This window comes from Arvicanthis niloticus, chromosome 1, assembly GCF_011762505.2.
Source record: "Arvicanthis niloticus isolate mArvNil1 chromosome 1, mArvNil1.pat.X, whole genome shotgun sequence".
Taxonomy (NCBI): domain Eukaryota; kingdom Metazoa; phylum Chordata; class Mammalia; order Rodentia; family Muridae; genus Arvicanthis; species Arvicanthis niloticus.
Genome location: NC_047658.1, coordinates 105,582,740 through 105,607,967, shown reverse-complemented (window position 1 = coordinate 105,607,967; position 25,228 = coordinate 105,582,740). Strand labels below are relative to the sequence as shown.

The 25,228-nt window shown below is 46.3% G+C and overlaps 1 protein-coding gene across 2 annotated transcripts; it reads left to right on the top strand.

Annotated features, from left to right (window-relative positions):
* The first annotated feature begins 93 nt into the window (after positions 1-93).
* On the top strand, positions 94-10,174 carry LOC117710169 (MAPK-interacting and spindle-stabilizing protein). 2 transcript variants are annotated; one of them, XM_076912386.1, is made up of 2 exons: positions 94-408; positions 9,064-10,174. In XM_076912386.1, exon 2 carries the CDS (start codon positions 9,300-9,302, stop codon positions 10,089-10,091), a length of 792 nt encoding a protein of 263 aa, XP_076768501.1. In that variant the 5' UTR covers positions 94-408; positions 9,064-9,299; the 3' UTR covers positions 10,092-10,174. The 2 variants fall into 2 exon arrangements, with proteins under 2 accessions (XP_076768501.1, XP_034360740.1); XM_034504849.2 differs by having other exon boundaries at positions 8,960-10,174.
* The last annotated feature ends 15,054 nt before the right edge of the window (positions 10,175-25,228 follow it).

The window sequence follows — 25,228 nt, the reverse complement described above, 5'->3', positions numbered from 1 at the left end:
GCCCGTCGCCCCGCCGGATGACGTCATTCCCCTCCGCCTCCTCCGACGGTCAGTGCCGCGGGGGCTGCCGGGGGCGCACCGTGCTCCGACTGAGTCTGCGCGAGCTGTTTCGAGGTTGAACCTACGTAGCCGCTGCTGTCGGTGGAAAGAGTGTCTTGGAATAGTCTGCCAGCAGAGGTATAGGCGGCCTTCTCGAATCGTGTAAGAGCTAGGACGCGACGCCCTCTGCGTTCTTAAGGCCTCAGACTTTCTTCTGCGGGCGGCTGGACTGGATGCTCGAAGTCCTGGACCCTTCCTCCAGCTGAGCCAACGGGAACGCGGAACCTCTGTGGATCTGCCAATAGAGAGCGCTCGGCCGTGGGCAGGCGGGGCCTCTGAACCCAGGAGCACTTGAAACCCAGCACCTGCGTGCGTAATTTTGCCCATCATTCAGGCTCGCTTGCCCCCAGTATCTTTGACCCGTAGCTTATGAGCACCGATTTCATCAGAGTGCTACTTCAGGGGTTCTTTGAGCTCTCAGTATAGCCGGAGGGAACCGTTGTCGACATTTGCTTTATTTGTGGGTGTGTTTTTCTAGCATGAAGAGGAATTATTCGTTCGTGGGCTTGACGTATCTGAAATCACTATGAAGTTGGCAGTGAGCGTATTGCACCACTAGAGGGCAGTTGTTCCAAACCAGAGCATTCTCCACACCACAAATGCTGTTCTGCCTTTTAGCAAGTGCCTTTTCTGTTCTCAGTCTTGGCTGGGACGCTGCTTGTGTCTGTCCTGGTGGAGCTTACTCTTCAGTGGAGAAGAGACAATAAGAAAAACCTGGGGAAAGTCAAGTGGAGTAGAGTTAAATACGGCCCAGAAGCAGGGGAAGGAGATCGGAGCAGTTGGTATCTTAAGGAGGGCAGTTAGAGGAAATAAGAGTCTCATGCCTAAGTCTTGGTTGGCTGTTAGAAGTGGCAACAGCTAGTGCACACGCAGGTCCACCCTGACCTTTTCTTTTCGACGTTTTAATTTATTTTTAATTCAATTGCACACACTTTGATTAGGGTCTTGCCATGTAACAAGCTTCTGCCTTGGTGGTGCTGGGTTTACAAGCATGGAGCACACCTAGGTTGCTAATGTGTTTAAAGGGCAGCAAGAAGCTGTGGGGAGAACAGAGTGGCCAAGGAAGGCTAGGTATAGTAGCGGAGGCCTGGTGGTTGGGGACAGAGCAGGAAGCTGTTTTCAGGGGATGAACTCTGATGAGAGGGCTGGCTGTGGCCAAGAGTTGGGGAAAGTCACGATATGATAGTGACTTCTATCAGCAGCAGCACCCAGGGTTGTTTCTGAAATAACTTTCCCCGAGTTAAGAAGGAGGATAAAATGAGCTGCAGGTGTCTGTGTGAGTGAGAGTAATGGAGAAAGATAAGAGACATATGGGGTAGTGCAGGTATGGGAGTGTAACCTTGGTGACACTCCAGAGCATCAGGAGAGTTAAGAGCATATACATAGTTCTGGGAGGAGCTTGAGGAAGGAATTCCAAGCCTGGGAAGAAGCATTCTGAGACTGCTTTGCAGAACTGGGGTCTAACTTAAGTTTATTCAGATTCCATGTAGGCATAGGTATCTCAGGTAATGCCAGGGTTGCTAAATATTCCTTTCTGCCTAAGTGTGTGTGTGTGTGATTGATTAAAACGGTTCCCACAGATGTGTGTCCGTGTGCATTGGGATGCTTCTCTATGAAGAATGACACTGGACAGAACTGTAAGTAGCTGCCCTAATAATTAGTGACAGGCAGTGTATTTGACTTCCACTTCCACATTATAGTCCATCATTGAAGGAAGTCACGGCAGGAACTCAAGCAGGGCAGGATCCTGGAAGCAGGAGTTGATGTAGGTCATGGAAGTGTGTTGCTTACCTGCTTGCTCCTTGTGGATTGCTCAGCCTGCTTTCTTATAGAACCCAAGACCACCAGGCCAGAGGTGGCGCCACCTGTAATAGTCTCGACCCTTCCCCATCAATCACTAATAGGTTTACCCTCAGCCAGATCTGATGGAAGCATTTTCTCCATTGAGGTCCCCTCCTCTCAGATGCCTCTACACTGTGTCAAGTTGACATGAAATGAGCCAGCATAGGCCAAATTTAACTTTTAAAAATTTGTGCACATCTATGCCCAGGTCAGAAGAGGGTGTTGGATTCTCGAGTATTGGAGTTATAAGCAGTTGGGAGCTGCCTGACATAGGTACTCAGAACTGAACTAGGGACCTGTGGAAGAGCAGCAAGTGCTCTTATCCACGAGCCATCTCTAGCCTCATCGTTTTCTACTGCTTACCCTAATGTGGAGTAGGATAGTACCTGCCTGTGTTCTCCACCTCCACTCTATCCCCACTTTTCTTCTCTCGCCTTTATTGTCTTCCTCTCTAAGGATGTGGTTCTGTCCTTATACAGAGAGCCCTTGTGGGTTATTCCTTAAAGACCTTAAGCTACTGTGCTCCAGCCCCTGCCTTCTGTGATCTTAAGGTCTCCATGGCAACTGTTAGTAACTAATGAAACAAATATTGTGTGTCCGTTGAGTGAGACTGATCTAGTCTTTTTGCACATGAGCTCAGAGTCCATCAGGAGCAAGCTATCTTTGAGCCATCTCTGTCTGGGAACTCAGCATGGGGTAGGGTTCTGGGCTTTAGCCAGAAAGGTGGGTGCTAAGGCTTTTGGGTAGCATCTGTGAGCTTGATGGGTGATAGGGGTTGAGAAAGGGGTGAGGGAATAGAGATGGTGCATGTTATCTAACCTTAGACATGGAAAGTTCAGTGGCTTTGGTGCGGGAGTCAAGTAGGTGTCATTCAGCTGAAACTCCCTCCACGTAGTGCTGACAGTCATGACCTAACTCCAGGTTGGATTGTAGAAACTTGCTTGACTCATGTAGCTGTATACCAGCACTAACTTCAGTCTAAGCTCCCATCCTGGTCCAGACTTTGGGGCTCATTGGGGCTGAACAGGAACCTAGGAGTGAGGGCAGGTGAGCATAGAGGAGCCCTGGGGACTGAGGGGCAGGGGTTCTGGGACAGTTATATGCTTACTGGAATTGCTAGTTCAGTTGCCAGCTTCCTTGCCTGGAATCCCCGAGTTTGCTTTTGCCAGATTCTACTGACACTTCTAGAATTTCTAGGGTGTCACCCAAGGTATCAGAAGCAGATGTATTACCTAATATGTATCCATTGGGTCTGGTAGGTATATGTCATTGGCAAGTCAGAGGCCACTGAAGGCTTAGAGTATGAATCAGGCACTTACCCGTAGGCACTCCCCATACCTAGACCATAACATCCTCTCTAGGAATAAAGACTCAGCACAAAGTTCTTAACTTTCAGGATCCACAAGTCCTGATGTCAGGAAAAAGCACTGGCCTTACCACTTACCTGTATTATTGGCTCGGGAATTCCCAAGGCCATGGCATTTACCTATGGGAGTGAGTCTGCTCCTTCTGCTGCCCTCTGGCTTCCATGGTGCTGTTCCTCCCATGTCTGAGGGGAAGGCAAAAGTAGAAGCAAAGGGCTGAGACCTGCTGTCCTTGCTGACACAGTGGGGTGCAGCTTGGTTTGTTGATCCTGAGCTGATGCCTGGGTATCAGGCACTTACTTCTCTGTTCCACATTTTAGAGTAACAACAGGCTTTTAATTAGGAGCAGAATATACACTGCATCACATCCATACACAGAAGGTTTCAGAGGCTGGCCTAGAAGCTTGGGAGCACTTTCCCTCTCTAAATTGATAGATACCTAGCTTTTCTTTTTCTTTCTTTCTTTTTTTTTTTAATTGTCAGATATTTGATGTTTTTGAATCATATTTTAAAGTGAGAGAAAAAAACACTTGCTCATTTTATGTATCTTTCTGAAAAAGAAATAATTCACAGATGGGGATAACTTCATTTCAAGAATAGAAATACAGCTTTCCAGTACTCCACAATATGGCCCTGTTCTCTAAATTATAAAATCAAGGCAGCTCAAGAGCAGTGCAGAGCCGGAATGGCGACAGAAGGCATGGAACTGGAGGCACAGACCCAGCTCAGCGACTTGCAATTTTTCTTCACTGGGAACCTATTTGAACTTAAATTATGCACAATAAATGTCAAATCTTTCCTCATCTATCTTAGTAACTGAGGGATTCTGTATATTGGGGAAAGCTCTTTGTACATCAGAGCTCCTTAACAATGCAAGTTGTCTCATCTTCTCGTGGGAGGAAATGTCAGCTTGACTGATGTGATCTGGGGAGTGAGGGCTTCTCTGAGGAGAGCCCCAGTGCACAGGCTCCTCTCTCCGGCCTCAGCTCTGATTGCTTGCTCTGTGGAAAGCCTTTAAGGGCAGCCCTTTCAGTATTAGCACCTGCCACCTACCCCACGAGTCACCTTTAGAAACAGGCCACCATGAGGATCAGAACCCACCTGTCCCTTTCTAGCTTATCCGAACTAGTTTCTTCATCGCCAAGAGTTAGCGGGACAGTTCCTAACCTTGAGCATAGGAGTTAGAAGGGCTCCGGAAAGTAAACCAAAATTCTACGCAAGTCTTATTTGTGGCCTCAATGAGATATTTGTTACTGAGTTTCAGAAAGGTGGCAATCATTTATGGGTTCCAGTCCATACATACATGTTCATACAAACATACATAAGTACATACGTGTGTGTATGTATGATGTATGTATATATATGGTGTGTGTGTGTGTGTGTGTGTGTGTGTGTGTGTGTGTGTGTGTGTGTGAGAAAGAAGTACCTGTCCTTCTTGGAGGAGCTTCACTAGGCACAAAGCTGGCAGCAGGTGCTTTCTTCATTAGGGAACTGCTGCCCTCTGCTGGACGAGACAGAGGAAGCAACTCAGTGATCACTTTGGAAGTCCTGGAAGAGACCCAAGTAGATACTGGTTGGAATTATGTGTTCACAAAAAGCATTCTGGGAAGAGAAATTCCTTGAGATCAGAAGCTGAGCCCTACCCGTATAAACTCGCAGAGTCTTTACACACTAGCACACCCACTGTAAGACCCTGCTCAGAAACCTTTTATACTAGCCTTTTAAGTGAGGGTAAGGTCATTAGGATGCATCTGAGCTGTACACATGCCCTAGCCCTGACCTTTGGCCTTGGCCCTCACTTGCTGCTAGAGATGAGGGAATGGGAGAAGGAAGAAGGGAGAGCAGGAAAGAAAAATTAGAAGCAGGGCAGGTATGTGTTCACAAGTTTGCATCACTTGACAGATACCTGGCCCAGCCACCCTCACAAAGCACAATAGGTCTCTATTATCTGGGGTTCTGGAGAAAATGCAGGGCTGCCTCTGAGGCATGGCTAATTGTTCAGTGTCTGATTCAAGGATGAGACTTTTGGGCTCAGGTCTTCATAGGAGACTCAGCTTTGGCTAGGCATCTTGTTTATGGCTGTGAAGTTTTGCCAAATACACCCATGTCCTGAGAAAAACGTATCCCATGTATTCCTTGTGGTTTATTACTATTTTGATGTAGAGATCAAGTCTCAACTTAGAGGAGAAGGCAAAGTGTTCCTGTACTGTGTGAAACAGGAAACTTAGGCTGACTAAGACTCTTGATCTGAACACATACATGGCTGTGCTTGCTCTTAGGTCTGAGGTATTCTGGTTTCTCCCAGGCAGAAGCTAAGCCCACAGATTGTTTTGGGAGACATAGCCCATCAGACAGCTTCTGCCGGAGCTTCTGTCTGAGCTGGAATGTCTGGCTGACCCTTCTTTAATCATCCTCATCTCCTTCCAGCCCTTCTGTTAACCATATGCTGGAGTCACCTTAAGAACCCAACATCTGTCTGATACTATTAGTGAAATTTCCCATGATTCTTCATGAGGTCTGAGAACTCCTCTGAACCTTACCTAGATGCTGAAGCCAACCAGGGGATCTCGGGGCCCTTACACCCCCTTGTGAGATGATGTGCCATTTCTCCTTAGGCTAACCCTAACCCCTGTGATGACTGTTGAGGCTGATGTATCTATGCTTGCATTCCCTGAACAGTGAGTGAGTGGGGCCTCACTGGGACATGAGGTTTTGGATATGATTGAGATAAGAGACTTTTACAAATTATTTATTACGTGTATGGGTATTTTGCTTGCACTATGTCTGTGTATCACATATGTGTCTATCTTGTACAGGCTAGAAGATAGCATTGAGTTTCCTAGGCCTGGAAGTATAGATGGCTGTGAACCACCCATGCTGGGAATAGAACCCTGGCTCTCTGGAAGAATAGCCAGTGCTTTTAAGTGATGAGCCATCTCTCTGGCACTAAGTTTAGGGTCTTGAGATAATGACACGGTTGTCGTAAGCCCCAGATACCATGGAAAGTGATCTTATTGTAAAGGCAAAGAGAGAAAAACAGGAGCAGTGAGATGGAGGTAGAGCTGCTGCAGTGATGTGCTTCAGTTGTCCCTGTGGCCAGAAGGCAGAAGGAGGGACTGCAGAGCTTCTGGAGTTTGCCCTCCCAGACTGCAGTGAGGCTGGTTGTGCACTTGTGATACCCTGAGCTGAGGGAGAGTACATTTTTGCTACTGAGAGCCATGAAGTCTGTGGCAGTTTGTTACAGTAGCTGGATAAAACAGTATACCAACCAGCCCTCTTATCTTTGGGCTCTTCTGTGGATTTTGACACTAGCTCTTTGCCAGGGATGTTGTTTTATTTAAATTTTGAGATTGTAATGTACTTAGAACATTTCTCTCTTCCCTTTCCTCCTGCAAACCTTCCCAGGTATTCTCTCCATTCTCCCTCAAGTTTATGACCTCCTTTTTAACTGTTACTGCATGCATGTATGTGTGTATGTTTATACAGGAATATATAAAGTGTGTGTATATATGTATGTATGTGTCATATGTCATATGTATGTATACACACACATATATATATATATATATATATATATATATATATATATATATATACTTAAATATAGCCTATTCAGTATAGATTATGCTACCTGTATGTATGTTTTCAGGGCTGACCACTTGATACTGGACAACCAATTGCTGTGCTCTTCCCTAGAGAGCTGTGCTCTCCCACCCCCAGCTTTCCTGTTTTCTATAGTTTTTTGTGTAGGGTTGAGTCCTGTGAGCTTTTCCCTGTCCAGTTCAGTACATCCATTGGTGCTGTCCTTGTTCAGCTCATATTTGGGAAGTCATGTTGGTGAGACTTTATGAGTGTAGCTTCTGATGTTACCAGGAGACAGACTCTTGAAGCAAACTAACGTCCTGATTATCTGGCTCTTAAATCTTTCTGTCCTCTCTTCTACAATATTTTCTGAGGCTTAGGTGCAGGTTTGTTTTGTACATGTAGCACTGGGACTGCACTTCACAGCTCTGCATTTTGATTGGTTGTAGTTTTCTGTAGTTTCCATCTCATGCAAGAGAAGTTTCCTTGATGATGGGTGAAGACTATAATTATCTATGGGTATAAGGATAGACACATGCTTAGATTATTGTTAGAATTATGGTGGTTTAGTAAGTTTGTGGTTATAGATTTTCTTCCAATATCTAGAACGTCACTAGCGCTGAGTAGTTTCCAGTACCAGACATCATTTTCTTTCTTTTGAATGGGTCTTCAGTCCCTAAAGAGCTGTTGGTTACCACCAAGGTATGTGGACTTCTCCTGCACCCTTAGGGTTATGGTGCCATGCTGGTCATGCTGTGGCTCATAAGTGTCATAGCTGGGTAGGACTGTTGGGGACTTCCCTCCTCTGGAAGCTTCCATGGCTTCTTGTACCATGAAAGCTATCCCTCAGAGACAAGACATTTACATTTTAGAGAAATCCAGCTTCGTTTTTCTTCTACAAGTCATGATTTGGCTTTGGAATTGTGTCTAAAAACTCACTGCCAAACCCGATGTCACACAAAGGCCTCTCTTACAGGTTTTTTTTTTGTTTGTTTGTTTCTTGTTTTTAAGGAAATCTTATGTGTTTATTATGCCCTTGTCTTTAGGTCTATAATCCATCTGAGCTACATTTGGGAGGTGTCTAAGTTATGTATTTTTGGTCCGTGGAAACTGGGGACTTCAGCAACTTCGGTGAAATAGACTTTCTTTGCACCATTGTTATGTCTTAGCTCCTTTGTTCGAGATCTGTTGATAACTTGTGTATGCCTATTTCTACACTGGTTTCTCTACTCTATTGTTTTTATTTATTTATTTATTTATTTAAAGTATAGTGCTGTTGCCTTTTGTCACTATATGAACTTATTTGACGTTAGTGTTGCTCCTCTGATGTTGCTGTTTTGAGGATTCTGGAATTCTGATGTTGATTCTTTTGATGCTTATGCATGGTTATAGTTTTGGTACACAGGAAAGAAATCAACTTTTATGTGGTGACTTTGTCCTGCAGCCTGGCTGCAATCACTTATATCTTTCAGGAGATATTTTTGTTGGAATTCATTTATTGGAATTTTCCACATAGACAATGGGATAATCGGAGTAAAGACTTTAGTGTTTCCTTTGTTGATCTATATACATTTTATTTTCCTTTCTTGTATTCTTTCATCTTCTGTTGGCTGGGACTTCCTCAGTGGTGCTGAGTAGGAGTGGTGACACGGGTGCCACAGCCTTGTCCTTCCTAATTTCAAGTGGAAAGAATCTACCTTTTTACTACTCAGAAGGAAGGCAACTTTGATTTGTTTGTTTGGTTTTAATGTTCTTTATTAATTTGGGAGAATTCTACTCTACTAGAATTTTACTAAGTTACTACAAAACTATCCCTTCTTTTAAAATTAGCTTTACAAGATTATTTTCCAGTATCGGCAGTGAAGACATTTCTATAGCTAGCTCTTTCCTCACTGCTGTCCTGTAGATGCTGTCCTTGCTCCTGTGCTCTATGTGCTAGCCCCTCTCTTCTCTATCCTCAACCAGCCAGTCTCCACTACTTAAGTCTTTTCCTCATATTGGTAAAGTGGCCAGACCACTAATGGTTCAGAATGTGATATAATCAACCAGTTGTTTTGTTTTGTTTTATTTAGGGCAAATTTTCCTTTATGAAGCAGATTTAAGCACTCGACTTGCTCAGACTGGTTCTCCAGTGCCTGTCTTCATCGGACTCATCTCTGCTATATGTGTGCCTTAGGCTTAGATCCTGCTGGAAAAATACTACATGAATTTTCACTGGCAGATGTGCTACCTGAACACTGAACAGTCCCTGCTAGAACCTCTGCTGTGAGCAATCTGAAAGCTGGCCAATCTTCTTCAGACTGGCCAGGCTCCAGCCCTCAGAGTAATTCAAGTATTCCACCTGCTGTGTTATCTGGACGCCCACTAAGTGCAGCACCCTCCACTGTGCCTTTTGGACCAGCACTGAGAAGAATGCATCCCTTCATCCCTCCAGCTAGACTACTACCAGGCTCTCCAGCATCCTTTCTTCCTTCTGGACCATCACGTTCTCAACGTAGTGGTCCTTATCCAGGCCCTGCTGTACGAGTCCCTGGCCCCACAAGGCCATATGTTACAACAAATATGCCCTTTCCAGAGCTACCTAGGCCAAATAGTGCACCCACAGATCCAGCTGGTCCTTTAGGTACACAGGGATCCATGTCTTCTGGACCTTGGGCACCAGGAATGGGAGGGCAGCAGCCTAATGTGCCATATCTATTCCCAGGGCCATCTCCCACTCCTCCTCTTCCAGTGTCAGGAGCACCACCTGTTGCATGGGTCACAGTGCCACCAGGAACCTGGGAACCACCAGCACCATATCCTACTCCAGAAGCATCATATCCCACCCCAGGACTCCAATCCTCTCCGAATAGTCCTTACCAACTGCCTCCAGGACCTTCTGGTGCTTCACCAATGCCTGGTAGCCTCCATAAAGTGAATGATATCCCAGATGGCTCCCATTCTGATTCATCCAACCCGGAGAGCACCTTGGAGACCACTGGGCAATGGAAGCACCTGAAGGTAGACAACAAATCCATTAAGAGGAGACGTTCCAAGAAGAAGAGCAAGCGAGTAACCTGGGGAGACATCAAGACTTTAACTCATAAAGCCGAGACCTTGGGGAAACAACAAGGACACAATACTACTGACCCCAAAATGATGCTGTTATGTTTAATGACTATGTTACATGTTAATTCTCAGCATGAAAGTGAAGGATCCAAGTGACTCGTCAAGGATGATAAAAGGCACACCTGTAATAAACAGTATAATGTTTTGCCCCCCCACCCCCCCAAAAGCAAAAAACTCACAACCAGTCAACTTGTTTTGTTCTGGGTTTTGTCCAGCTTAGTTGTGTGTGTGTATGTGTGTGTATGTGTTATCTTCAAGGCAGTTAGGGCCTCAGGTTTCACTAGTGTACCAGCAGCATCAAGTTCTTGCCTGCTCTAGGTGCAGAAGACACAGAAGCATTAACAGCTAAAGGCTTGGCAAAGCCTTGGTTGCCCATTAGTATCTGCCACCATCACTCCAGACCAGTGGTCAGGGTTGGCAGTGAGGACAGGCCTACACCACTGGGCATTGTGACATGCCAGGAATGAAGCTTTTCCTGAAGGGCTTGTCACCTGCCTCTTCTCGTGTGTGTGTGTGTGTGTGTGTGTGTGTGTGTGTGTGTGTGTTGGGGGTCAGCCTCTCTGAGACCCCTCACCCTGGACCTTCCAGTTAAGACACTGCTCTAGCTTCACCAAGTTTCTTTGGTTGGGGTGGAAGAGTTCTGGAGTCTCCTGGCATAGCCAGAGTTGCCTCAGGGAGGCTAGCCTCTTTAGATGCCACATGCACCTTCTGGATGGCATGTGCTGGTGGCCTCAGGTGTTCATATACATGAGCTTGTTAGAAAATACCGAACATTGCAGGAAACAAGTTATCTCTAGACATGGTGAAAGAGACTCACCAGAAGGTGGCACTCTTGTACCTCATTTTAAGGGAATTTTTTTTTTCCCAATGTAACAATTTTTGTTACTTAAAACAAACAAACAAACAAACAAAACAACAATAACAACAACAAAACTAATTTGTCTGCCAGATAAACAGGAGGAGTCCTGAGTGAGATGCACCTGGTGCTGCTGGGATTCCTTGGGTTTGGGGTTTGTCTTCCTCTTCCTCTTCCTTTCCCATACCATCTTCTTTAATTTCCATTATTTTAGGGGTGAGTCATTTGGCTGTCCCCTGCAAGAAAAAAGGAGACAAGATGCTCACTTCTCAAGGGTTGGATGCTGAGACTTTCTGCTGAGCTGGGAAAGGCCACACAGTTCTGCACTGGGAATGGAACTGGGGACCCTGAGCACTGAACCAGTCCCTACTGCTGTGGCCTCTAAGGAAACATTGCTAAAAGATTTCATTCAGGTTCTGTTTGTTAACAGGAATCTGGTTTCTTCTGGAGTTCCTAGATAGAAATTTATCATTAGTGAGTTTCCCAAAAGGCCTTGTGACAAAAGGTTTAGAAACTCTCTTTCGTGTTGGTGCTAGAGAACCTGTCTGTTCCATCACAAGGAAACAAGCTATGGGGATGGGGGCTTAGACACCTCACAATGCCCTGTAGCTCCAGCTCCAGGGGATCCAATGCTTCTGGCTTCCATGGGCATCTGGACTCAAGTGTATACTCAGACAGACAGACTTACACATGTATGCATGACTACAAATAATAAGAATTTAAAAAGTTAACAGGCTAGGGCTGTAATTTAGTCGTTAGAGTGCTTGCTTAGCATGCATGAAACCCTGAGTTTGATCTCATCATGTAAACTGGGCATGATGCTGCACATCTGTAATCCAAGCACTCAGAAACCGGATGATCAGGAGTTCAAAGCCATCCTCAGGTACGTAGTGAGTTTGAGGCCCTTGGGTTACCCGAGACTGTTGCAAACAGACAAAGCAGGTGTAATTCTTAGAACTGATGGAATTGCAGCTATACCCAGCGTCTTTTGAGCAACTCCACCATTCTCAGGGCCCCACCACTGTGCAGAGCTGCAGGGATAGGTCTGGATCCTTCACCATGACCAAAACTGTGGGTATGAGGGAGTCCTGAGGACCTGGGACATCTTACAACCTGAGGTAGTACCACATGACTGATTCCAGGACAAAGCCACAGTGGGTAAGCACTGTCTAGATTGTAGTAATTAATAGAGACACTGAAGGAATGAGAAGGAAGAACTAGAACAAGGAAGATTTCCATTTTGGGTGGAGTAGTGGGGACCCCCTGCTCTTACTGGCAGGGTTGGATTGCACCTTGGGTTTCCCTCTTTTCTCACAGTCACCTGGTTCTTAGGCTGCTGTTTTGGTTTCCTGGATTTCCCCCTGTGCTTCTGGCCTCTGGGAAGCTCTTCTTATCAAAACAGGCTTCTTGCTTCTGTGACCTCAGGATGAGTGTTTCCAAGCCTGGAACAACCTTGTACTTCAAAGGGGGATATTGGGGAGTGTCTGTGGGGTATAGACAGGGATATGGCCTGGCTGCATCGGAATATGTGGCTGTTGGTTCAGAATGAGTCCCAGTCCTTTAAGTCTTTGCTTAGGGCTGCCAGGGACCTGGGCTGGGTGGTGCTTAGAGCCCTACACCACCAGTCTATACACCCTGCTCACCATGCAGCCTGCCCACCATGTCTAGTACCATAATTTGCTCAGGAAATTGTTTATTTTGAGGCAGTCTTGTATGAGGGATCCATGGGGGACCTGAACACATTAGGGATCTTGGAATCCCTTGCCTCCCCAAGACTGGCAGGTGGGTCTGGCTGCTTTGAAGGGCCACAGATGCTTTGTCCCTCGAGGCAGCAGGGCCAATGTGGGTTAGTTTCACACATGTTGAGTTGAAGAATGAATGTCCTGTTCTTAAGCCTAGTACCAAAAAGCTTCGGGCTACCTCTTCTTATGGCCCTTTAGCACCTGGTCACTCTGAGTCCTGGCCCATGGGGATATCCTCTTTTGGTTGTGGATTGGTTGACTTAAGATACCTTTTCAGCATGCTTCTGGGAATACTCAACATCCCAGGCTGGCCACCTGTCCCCTAGTGTGTCCTTTCTATACTGTCCAGCAGTGACTCTGACGTCCCCATGTTTCTCGGCTACAAATGGTGGCAGAACATAAGAGCAGACCCTTTGGGAATCCTGGGCCAGAGGCTATCCTGAGAACTGAGCTAGACCCTTTCAGAATGACTGGCCAGGTCACCTGAGTTACCCCAGGTTAGATGTGAACAGTTGCAAAGTCTCTAACTAGAAATAAGCAGTGTTTGTGGTATAGACACACAAGACTGCCTCCTCCCTGGGGGCTTTTACAGTATGAGTAGCCTTCCTGTAACAGACTGTTTTAAGGAACATGATTCCACAACTCACTAAATTGTTAACCCTCTAAATTACTTGATGTTTTAAATGCACAAACTTCGAATATGCTTCTGGACATTTGTCTCCCCACATCTGAAGATTCACATCTCTTTAACTTGGTGCTCATTTTGTGTTTTGTGTTGAATGTTGCAATACTTGTCATTTCAAACTAATATATCAGAGTCAGGGGAGGATAATTTACTTGGAAAACCAAGACTCCATAAATAAAATACGTAACAGCACATGAGCGATTTGAGTATGTTTACAGAGTTCTGAGGTGGAATGTCAGCCTAGGGCTCTCCTTGTTAGTTAACAACAGAGGATTCATGCTGACCTGTGCTGGAGGTAGAAGATTTCTAGAGGCCCCACACAATCCCCTCCCTCCCTTGTAGACCTTGGATCATGTGGTTGATGCCAGTGGTGTTTGCCTCTGACTTTAGGGAATGATGAGAGATCCAGGACAGGTGTGGGAGCTTCCTGGGCCTTGTTAATGGCACCTCTAGGGCTGCTGTGGAAGAAAGGTTGCCAGGAGAAAATTCACGCTTGGCTTTAACTGCCCTTGCTCAGCAGAGCTTAGTCACACCTCGGAGTGGGTGTTCTCCTCTATTCTACTGAAGCAGAGATGCACAGTGTCACAAGAACTTGCTCGCCTACTGTTTTATGTACTAAAAAAGAAGGCAGTCAGCATGGTGACTTGTACTGTTATCCCAGCACTTGGGAGGCTGAGGCAGGAGGATGGTGAGTTCCAAGTCAACTTGGGCTACACACTGAGACTGTGTCAAAATAAACAAAACTAAACAAAGACCTTATCAATCAGTGACAGTGTTAAGGAGTATATTATAGATCACAAAATCCTGACATTTAAAAAGAACTAAGTTGTTTTCTTCCTATGAGTGTCAGCTGCAGGCCACGCCTCAGATGCCTGTTAAAGTGTATCCCGTTATCCCTCAGTGTTCTGACATAGTCGTCCCCAGCAGTGCTGTTAGATAAGTTGCTCAGAGTCTGGGAGTCTCAATTTCCAGGCTCCCATCCCTGGGCAGGTCTGTGCCTGGTGTTCTTTCTCATCAGTCTGGAACCTGCTACTCTGGTTTGTTTAGTTTTTGATTTGATGTGGAGATTAAACCTAGGGCTAGTTTTTATAGTGGAAGGGAATCTTCCAGGATTTCTAAGTGCTAGGTAAGCACTCTTCACTGAGCTGCCACACCCAGTACTTAACTCGACCTTGTGTGCTGTGTTGGGGCTGAAACCCAGGGTTTTGCCTACACTAGTTGTTTTTGGTTACTTTTTTCATTGCTATGATAAAATGCCCCAACAAAGCAATTTAAGGAAGGCAAGCTTTGTTTTGGCATGGTCACTGGGATCCAGACGCATGCCTTCATGTTTGTCCAGGAAGCTTCCTCACCTGCTGAGTGTGTAGTCCATCATGACAGGGAAGGCATGGCAGCAGGAATGAGGCAGCCGGACACACTGTACCTAATGTCAGAGAGCAGAAAGACAAAAGCTTTGCTCCCATTCTTTTCTTTCTTCTCCTCCGGCTCTTGCTCCTCCTCTTTTTGAAACAGGGTCTCACTATGTAGCTGTGGCTGCTCTGTAGACCAGACCAAACTCACAGAGGTCCTCCTTCCTCTGCTTCTCAAGTGCGAGGATTAGACGTGTACGGCCCCACACCTAGACTAGGTTTCTTTGTATTCACCCTGGGACCCCAGCCCATGGGATGTGATGGAGTGGTGCCACCCACATTTAGAGTGGGTTTTGACCCTCAGTTAAACCTCTTTGCAAACACCTTTACATGTATGCCTTGGAGTCTGTTTCCTAGGTAATTCTAAATCCATTCAAGTGGACAGTGAAGATTAACTGCCACACCAGGCAAGCTCTCTACCACTCTACCACTGACTGGGCTACTTATCCAGTGTCCAACTATTCTCCCCCACCCCTTTCTCTCTCCCTTTCCCTCTCCTCCCCCCTCTCCATTCCCCCCCCGTGTGTGTGTGTGTGTGTGTGTGTGTGTGTGTGTGTGTGTGTGAGAGAGAGAGAGAGAGAGAGAGAGAGAGAGAGAGAGAGAGAGAGAATGAATCAGTGCAAGCTAGATGCGTGCCTGTGTGTACATCCGCGCATGAGTACCTGCCCATTTTTATGTGTACCACTCGAATGGCTTCCTCTATCACCCTCTACCTTATTTTTAAGGACAGTGTTGCTCAGTGAACCTGGAGCTCAACATTTTAGCTACATTAGCCAGCAAGCCTCAGAGATCCTTCTGTCCCTGTCTGCCCTGTGCTGGGATTATAGATGTTCATCACCAAACCAGCTTTGACGTGGGTGCTGGGGATCTGAACTCAGGTCCTCATGCTCGCATAGCAAGCACGTTGCCAACTAAGAAATCTCCCCAGTCTTCTATCTTTGTCTTTTTGAGCTCTGCATTAGAAACGTGGTAGGCAGAGTATGTTAGACCTTTGGTCCATTTGGATTTTACTCTCTAGGCATATTTCTGCCAGGTTAGGAGGAGGAGAGGGGCAGGATGGTTGAGTTGATCTTTACAAAGGGCTGGCAGGATGTGTCCAGAGCTGCATAGCTCCCACACAGCTTATCCATACAAACACCTGCCAGGGGCTTTTATTTATTATCATTGTTATTGTGTAACTGTGGTATATGTATGTGTGGTGCTTGTGTACAAGTACTTGTGTGCATAGGTGTGCCTTGCACCTGTGTGCATGCTTGTGCAGAGGCCAGAGAAGGATGTCAGGTGCTCTGCTTTATCATTCTCTGTCTTATTCTTTTGACTGGATTCTAGGCTGACTGTCAGTAAGTTACTGTGTAAGCTACTGTCTCTGATGCCACTCCTACCCCAGGTGCTGGGGTTACAGGCTGCACACCTGAGCACATTCAGTCATTTGCATGGTCACTGGAATCCAAACTCATGTCTTCATGTTTGTCCAGCAAGCTTTCTTACCTGCTGAGCTCTCTCACCAGTCCTTGTCAGGGGCTTTAAAAATGCTACTTCTTGGGTGAGATGTCTCATTTCAGCATGAAGCAGGCACAGGAGAAACAGAAATTCAAGGTATTCCTTGGCTATAGAGCAAATTCAAGACTAGTCTGGACTACACGAGGCACCCTCTTCCCACCACACACACACACACACACACACACACACACACACACACACACGGTTTCTCATCTGAAGTTGTGAGTGTAAATAACCATGGACACCATGGACCAGGGAACGAGGAAGCTTCTAGAAAGCCTCCTGCCAAATGCATTTTGTCAGCCTCCTCGCGCTCCTTCCTTCCAGGGCTCTGCAGGGAATGGCCTCCTGTTTGTCACTATAAATTAAGCATGCTAATTTTGGGCAGCATTAACATGTTCATCAGCTCTGACTTTTAAAATATTTAAGTTCACAGCAGTTCAATTTTCCCCCTCAAATGGACTAAGAACCAGTGTTGATTTATTCAGCCTATCCAACATAATTGTGAGGTAAGGTTTTAAATGCAGCTTATTAACACTTTTAATAGGGTGAAAAAAAGAGAAACTTTCAACTGAGATAAAATTCCAGAATAATAATAAAAGCAATTATGGAGGTTTTAGGAGGCAAAAGGTCAATGCTAGGCCTTATGTGAATGAGACTAGAGGGTTAAACGGTAAACATGGATTTATGCCACCTGAGATTACTCACCAGGGGAACAGCAATGCTATTCTCTCTAGCTAGCCTTATGAATTTGCTTTCTACTTTTCTGGGGCTCCAGAATGGTGAAGACCCAATTTGCTGTTTAGTAGGTACATCCCAAGAACCTGCCCCTGAGCAGAAGGGTAATTCTCCTGTGTTACTTACTTCCTGCTGTTGGGATTCCTTAGTGCCCAAGAGCTGCTGAGGAGACTCAAATTTACTTGTTCTTCAGATGACCTTGGGCCACAGGCTGGGAACGTGTGGTCTCAAGGAGCTGGAGGGTCCAGTGAAGGAACTGCATGCCGGAAAAGTTCTGTGTGCAGCTCAGTGTGTGCTGCTAGCTGCACACAGCTGTTGAGGACTTGAAACGTGACTCCTGAGGCCAAGTTAAACACTGCATTTTATTTGGCTGTAATTAATTTGAATCTGAACGTGGTGGCCATATGTAGCTAGGGGTTAGTACTGAAATATGCAGTTTTAGTGGGAGGCTTGAAGTGGACCTCTCTTTATAGAATTGCAAGGAACCTCCAGAGCATCTGGCCTGGTTTCTCCTTTTAATGAAGACCCCAGGCTATCACTTTGCATGCTGGGAAAATCATCTGCCCTGAAGGGCCACGGAGATGCTACCGTTGAGTGACAACCATCTCTTGTAAGTGGCAAGTCCACCCTTGACCACCCCGCTCTTTGATTATTATAACAAACCAGCTTTTTGTTATCCCACTGATGTACATTTAACATCATATTTGTTTAATAATTATGAACAAATTAAGTTATGACCTTCCCAACAAGTGCTTGTACTGAGGCTTTATGACCAGCAGGTGGCGCTGTTGAGAGGAGATTGCCTCAGGAGGCTGTTGATTTCATCAGAGCTGGATGTTTAAGGTCCTAATAATGAGGTGGGGTCTGGCTGGAGGAAGAAGTTTTCTGGGTTGTGGCTTTGGAGAGTGTACCTTGTCCTTGGTCCCTTTTGTGCTGTCTTATCTTTATTGGCCACCATGAGTTGCTCTGCTTCACCCCACGTGGCCCACCATGAGGCTCTGTCTGACCATAGTGCAAGACGATGGAGACAAGTGAGCGCAGAATAAACTGTCTGAAATGGCGAGTCCAAACAGACTTTTCTTTCTTTAAGTTGTTTATTGAAGGTATTTTGTCCCAGTGACAAAGCCCAACTAATAAACCAGTCTCTGGCGACATATGACCCCATTTGTCCTTAGTTTCTTTAGAAGTCTTCCCAGGCTCTTGCCCCAACTTGGCACATGTTGATGAGGGCAGTGAATGGGTGGGGGATGGGGGTGGGGAAGGTCCCTGCAGGTGTCAGACAGGGAGGTGAATCCTAGGGAAAAATAAGACTGAAACCCAGTGCAGATTGACTTTGTCAACCTGGATCAGACTTTGGGGTGTCAAGTATCAGGTTTGTTCCCAATGTATTTAAGCCCAGTATAATTTGGATAAAAGTTTTCTGGTGTAATACAGTCCCTGGTGCATAAGGAGGTGTAATTACACTAAAAATCAACTCAGGTACGGTATTCACATAATTTCTTCCAAGAAGATGGATTCTAGAGATAGAATCCATATACTATACTATACCTTACTATACTAGCAAGGGCCTAAGGGTCTGGCCTGGTCTCTGTCATACAGGTAGCATAGAAGCCATTTTGGTTATTAGCCACTGGTGATCCTGGTTGTGGGAGATTGAAGGAGCCTCTGCCTATATCAGAAATATAAGGGTCGTTTAGATCACTAGCCACCTCTGGTCCTGGCTGTGGAAGCTTGATATGGCCTGGCCCAACAGATGGCACTGGCCACTTGGCTGTTAATCACTTCTGGCTCTCAGCTTTCTGGATAGAAGAACAGGGTTCACGTCTTTCCCTTCGCTTACTCAGCACTGCTGGTTTCTCTGGAGATCTGTGAGCGCGGGGATCTGCGCTCTGTGCGCCCAGCGGGGCAGGGCTCAAGCTTCATCACCTGCAGTTCTAGAACTCCAAGGCCTTTAGAGGCATTGGGCAGGTTTTTTTTGTTTTGCTTTTTTTTTTTTTTTTTTTTTTTTTAAATAATAAAGGTCACAGTTGAGGAGTCCATAGCTTTCCTGTGGGAACAGAATCCCTTTCTCTGGCACAGGGCACTCAGCGTTCGATCTTCCAGGTTCATTCATACATCAGAATTGCGTTCCTTTTTAAGGCTACATAGTGTTACATTGCATGGACAGTTGCATAGAGACCTGAGTGTTGGTGTCATTCTGATACACGATCCCCAGGACACTAGTATTGAGAGATTGAGCCTTGAGGAGGCAGCTAGGCCACAAGGACCAGGGCCTCATGAGTATGGTTTGTGCCCTGGCAAACGAGGTCTCTCACCCATCCTTTGAAACTCACTTGTGTCTTCTAGCATGTGAAGTCAGGAGTGAGGCCGACAGTAGGCCCACTGGATGCTGAACATGTTGGTGACGTGACCTGTTGCTTATAAACGACTGAATTTATGGCATTTTGTTATAGCAACCTGAACAGATCAAAGCAACATATTCTTTATCTATTCACCTGTCTCTTACCTACCGATGGGTACTTGGGCTCTGCATGACAGTGTTGTGAACAAGGTTTACAAATGTGTGATTCAGTCTCTGCTTTCAAACCTTTTTCTTTTTTTCTTCTTCAGAATTGGGAATTTGAAACAAGGGTCATGTTCAAGTCAAGCAAGTGCTCTAACCACTGAGCTACACTCTGGTGTCATATTACTTTCAATTTAACCAGAAATAGAATTTCCATGTCATAAAGTAATTGTATTTTCAGTGTGTGCTCAGATGACATGTGTCATCTGACAGTTTTGTGTGTGTGTGTGCTCAGATGACGTGTGTAGAGGCCAGGGGCTGACAGTAGGTGTTGTACTTCTCTATTGCACGACACCTTATTTTTCTTTCTTTCTTTTTTTTTTTTTTTTTTTTTTTTTTTTTTTTTGGGTTTTTTGAGACAGGGTTTCTCCGTGTAGCCCTGGCTGTCCTGGATCTCACTCTGTAGACCAGGCTGGCCTGGAACTCAGAAATCCGCCTGCCTCTGCCTCCCAAGTGCTAGGATTAAAGGCGTGCACCACCACCGCCCCGGCACCTTATTTTTCAAGACAAGGTCTCTCTCACTGATTGGCTAGACTGGCAGGCCCTTGATCCCCAGGGATCTTTCTGTCTTCAGTTCCTGAACTGGGGTCTCAGATGTGTGTCACCATGGCTGACTTTCTTATGCGAGTACTGGGGATGTGAACTTGGGTTTCTAATGTTTGTATAGCAGATGCGGTACCCACTGAGCCTCCTTTTGAATTTTCTGAAGGGTTTCCCCCCCCTGGCTGTACAGTTTTACTTGCCCGGCAGGGCACAGGGGTTCACTTTCTCTACATCCTTACCCACTCTTGGTTTTCCCTACCTTTTGGAAGTGGCCATCTGACAGTGGGAGGAAGTACCCCACTGTGGTTTTGGTTGGCATTTCTCTGGTGGTTAGTGGTCTGGGATGTCTTCCATATACTCATTCTCCATGTGTGCACCTTTTTTGACAAATGATATGTTTAAATCCCTCTCCCTGTATTTGAATCAGCTCACTGATTATTTACAAACATTGCAGTGCTTTTTACCTGCAAGGAATTAGGACTGGACTTTCTAATCCAGGTCAGGAAACATCCAAAGAGGCCAGGCCAGGGACTGTGAAAGGTGACTAGTTAAACACGAATTTGGATGACCATCTGAGGGCTGATGCGGTAGTAGTGCCATAGGCAGACACCAGAGCAGGGAGGGCTCCATGGCTGTCAGCAGGGAGCATCTCAAACCATCCCAGGCTTCATGACAAGAACTCTGCTGATGGAATGGGTTCATTAGTGTCCTTTAACTGCAGGGAAGATCAAAACCTAATTATTTATAGAACTGCAGTCTCCTCCCCCATGAAAATGGCAAGCTTTTAAGAACTGGCATGAGAAGCGTCTGCCTGAAGATAGACCAAGGGTGATTTGGAGGTATCTGCCAGGTCAGCCAGTGCCCACAGTAATCACAGACGCATCCAAAGGTGGTGTGCCTCGGGTTGGTGGTGTCATGAAGGTGGGGAGCACCTAGAATGAGTGATCCCTGGTCATTATTTAATCAGGGGAGAGACTAGGGAGCTAACACCAGCTCCAGGAACAGGATTTAATGAGGGGAGAAAAGGGCAAGAATTAATGCAGAGGTCAGCAAAAGACACGGAACCGCCTGGAATTTCTAATGAGCCCCGGTGTCCAGATCTGCTCTGCGCAGGAGTACTTGACAATTAGGGAACACAGGTGGGCAACTTGGCAAGAAATAACAACCCCAGCATTTATGTAGCTCTTGACAATTGGCAAGGCCTTTGCACACACTCGCTTGGTTCCTGGCCAAACCTTTACGTGGGGACCCTTGGCCTGGAGCCCAGGAGCTGGGTGGTCAGACCTTGGTGATGCCTCAGCATGTCATGCCCAGCTCCTATGGCTTTGCCGAGCCTCACGCTGTCACAAACAAGATGAGCTGAGCTTACTCTAGGCCACCTGAAGAGTGAGAGGCAGAACCATGGCCTTTTCCCAGGTCATCACTATCCTCCTCACCCCTGAGTGCACTGAGGGTAACTGTTAGACTCTGCTGGCAACATCTAGTTGTTGCCTTCTGATATCAGTAGGATGTGGCGAGTGGAAAGGCTCCGCTGGCCACAGAGCATCCAGGTAGGTGAGAGTGATTCAGGGTATTCATCCTTTTGTCATCCGAAATGGACTGTCTCGCAGTTGGGTGCTGCAGTCCATCCCAAGTACCATCCCAGCCGAACTCAGTGTTGTGTCATTCTTGCTGGAGCATGTATACTGACAGGAACATAGGAAGGCACCGGTCCCAGAGGGCCCTGGAATGACAGGTGGGACCCCCCCAGAAACCAAGGCTGATACAGGCAAACCCTCTGACAGGAGCCTTTCTTCAGCATGAGTTAAAATGTCTGCCAATATGGGGCTTGGCACTGCCAGCTTGTACACTGGCTCTTCATTTTGCTAGGCCTCTCGATGACTGTCTAGCATTTACTGGGACATCCTATCTGCCTGGGATGCAGATGACCTGCTTGGCATTTGGTGTTTTAAAGTGGCAAACAAACAAGTGTGGTGTCTTAGTTAGGGTTTCCATTGCTGTGAAGAGACCCTATGACCTAGGCAACTCTTAGAAAGAACATTTAATTGGGGCTGGCTTACAGGTCCATCATCACCAAGGCGGGAGCATGGCAGTGTCTAGGTAGGCATAGCACAGGAGGAGCTGAGAGTGCTACATCTTGATTCAGAGGCTAACAGGTGAAGACTGGCTTCCAGACAACTAGGAGCAAGGTCTCTCAAAGTGTACCCCCACAGTGACACACTTCCTCCAACAAGGCCACACCCCCTAATAGTGCCACTCCCTGAGCCAAGCATATTCAAACCGCCACAGGTGGCTTTTTGCTAACCCTAGAGCACAGAACTACATTGCCCAAGTAGAGGTGACTGAGTTCTCCTTTACCCGACTCTCCTGTACTCCACCTTCTCAGGAGCTTCATCTTGATCTCTAACCTGGAGTCATTTTTCTATTGTGAAGCTGTTTCATTCCCAGAAGTGCAGGAACTGTGTCCATAAATATTGTTGCCAGTTTGTTTTGTTGTTGTTGTTTTGCTTTTTTGTTGTTGTTTTTTGTTTTGTTTTTTTGTTTGTTTGTTTTGTTTTGTTTTTCGAGACAGGGTTTCTCTGTGTAGCCAGGGCTGTCCTGGAACTCACTCTGTAGACCAGGCTGGCCTCGAACTCAGGAATCCGTCTGCCTCTGCCTCCCAAGTGCTGGGATTAAAGGCATGCACCACCACTGCCTGGCTTTTTGCCAGTTTCTTAATTTTCTTTTTTAAATGTAAAACTTTCTTGTATGTTACCCTCAGGTGACAGGGAAAGTAGGGTCATTCAGAGACTTGGCGGAAAAGGAGAGAAAAGGGGTTCTCCTCAGATTGGCCAATCCCTGGCGATGGTGGTTGTTCCTGTGGCTGGGGTATGGTGACAATTCACTAACAAGTCAATTGACAAATTCACTCACTGACTGCTTATGGGGAGGCAAGGTGAGAGTGAGGGCAAGGTTTTGTGTGTGTGTGTGTGTGTGTGTGTGTGTGTGTGTGTGTGTTCATGTTTGGGTGGGGTGCTGGGTGAGGCTCCAGCATCCCCTTACTCATCTGCCTCAGCCCTGCATGCCCTGAGGTAAGGAATGGTGAATGCCCTGAGGTAAGGCATGGCACGTGGTTCTCAGTGCTTACGCTCCTGCAGTTTTGCAAGGGTCCTGTGTAGACAAGGGAGCTGGCCTGTCCTGGTCCCTGTGTGACATAGAGCTCTGCCCTTGGGGGGGGGTCTCTAAGGAGGGGCTCCTCAGGAGTTGGCCAGCTCCACTGAGGGAGGTAGGAGAAGCATCCTCTCATGGTAGCAGGGGCAGTGTTCCAGTGCAAATCACAGGCTTCTCCAAGACTCTCCAGAGTGCCTAGCCCAGGCAGAGACCCAAAGCTTCAATTTGTTACCTGCTGGAAATCAGAGACAGTTGTTTCTGTGTTGCCTGAGAAGGACCTTGTGGCTGTCCTGGGCTTCTGTGAAAGTCTGAGGTGGGTACAGGGTCCCATAAGGTGTTGGGGAATTGGGGACAGTGAACTTGAGGGCTGTTTTATAACACCCTCAATGCTGGTAAAGCCCTGTGCTTTCTGCCCTCCGTGGGGAGGAACAGTAATGTTTTTATAAGTTTTAATTTTTTGAGACAGGTCTTTTGTAGCCCAGGATGACCTTGAGTTGCTGATCTTCCTACCTGTTCCTTCTTGGTGCTGTGATTACAGGTGTGAGCTACCTACCATCCCTAGCTTAAGTGATTTGGAGGGTCAGTCTAGACCCTCACTCATGGTAGGCAGGCGTTCTACCAATCAAGTGGCATCCCCAGCCTGAGGCAGTGGTTTATGATCATTTTTTCTCAAGACCAGACCCAGTTCTCTAGCACCTCACAAACTCCAAGAGTATCCCCGAATGAGGCCGGACCCTTTTTCAGGGTCCTCTAGGTGTGGACCTACTGTGAAAGTGTCCCTACTGTGGGACACTTTCTCAGGGATGTAAATTGAACATAGCCTTGGAAATAGCTCTCAGTTTCAGAAGTTATGTATCATATTATAAGAAATGGAGACCAGGAAAATACCAAGAGACTGGTAAAATTTGCTTCTAGTTCCCCAGAGACATCTGCTGCTTGTGTGTCAAGTGGAGATTTAAGTCATCCGTAGCACCCACTATGCAGAGTGTGGTTGTCTCGTTGCACTTGTGGGCTGCCATCTGAAGTCTGGTTTCCAAAGTGGAACTGTGGGCCAAGAGCAGATTCTGTCTGAGGATATCAGTACTTGGGGGACTCTCATCAGCTCAGTGTAAAGCAAGATTTGGTCACCAGCCCTGAGACTCTGGCCTTCAGGTGCTCAGAGGGGATAGACATTCCTGTGAGTTACAAGTTGGATCCCGACTCACCTGATGATCAAAGACACAAAATCAACCTGTCATTAAGGATTCAGTGATCATGAATTTCGGACTGGGCAGAATGACCAAAACCTCAGGTCTAAGAATTGTCCCTGGAAAGACAAGTGTTATGAGACAGGGAACAGGGGAAGCCTTACCCAGAGGGTTTCCATGGATACAGTTTAAGGGACTCCAAATCCTCCTATACCATAACAAGCATATTTAAGGTACAATGTCTCCAAGGGCAGACTCCTTCCATGCCCCAGGATGTTGAAATGCACAGGGCTGTGTGTGTGATTAGATATTTAGGCTACTTTTTATAAACTGCTAAGCCTACAGTGTTCATCTTTATAGATGCCTTTGTGAATGTCCATTCTACTTAAAAAACAATTCCAACAGACTTAGATTTAAAGCAATACATCTGCAGAGGAAATAACCTTTAAACAGGGATTCAGGTTGAACCAAGTTCATGAGATCTCAACACGAGACTCCTTTGCCCACTCGTAACCTTTCTTTCCTGAACAGTATCTTTCAGATGATTCTCGAGGTAGAGTTTATCCCCCGGGTGTTTTGTCTGCTGTTGCTTAGACAGGATCTGATGCCTGGCAGTCAGGTCTAGGGCTCTCCTAATGCAGAGCATTCTGTCATTATAAAGCTCTCAGCGAGATTCTCACGGCCTCTTTCACATCTTTATCCTCATATATTGTATTGCCTTGCACGAAGCCCAGTTTGCTGAGCCCTGCAGCACAGCAATAGCATTTTTAAATTCCGGCCGGCCGCTGGCTTGATGCTACAAACAGCGAGCCTGCCTGCTGCTTTGACCTGAGTCTATTCTACTTAAATTTAGCCTTAAT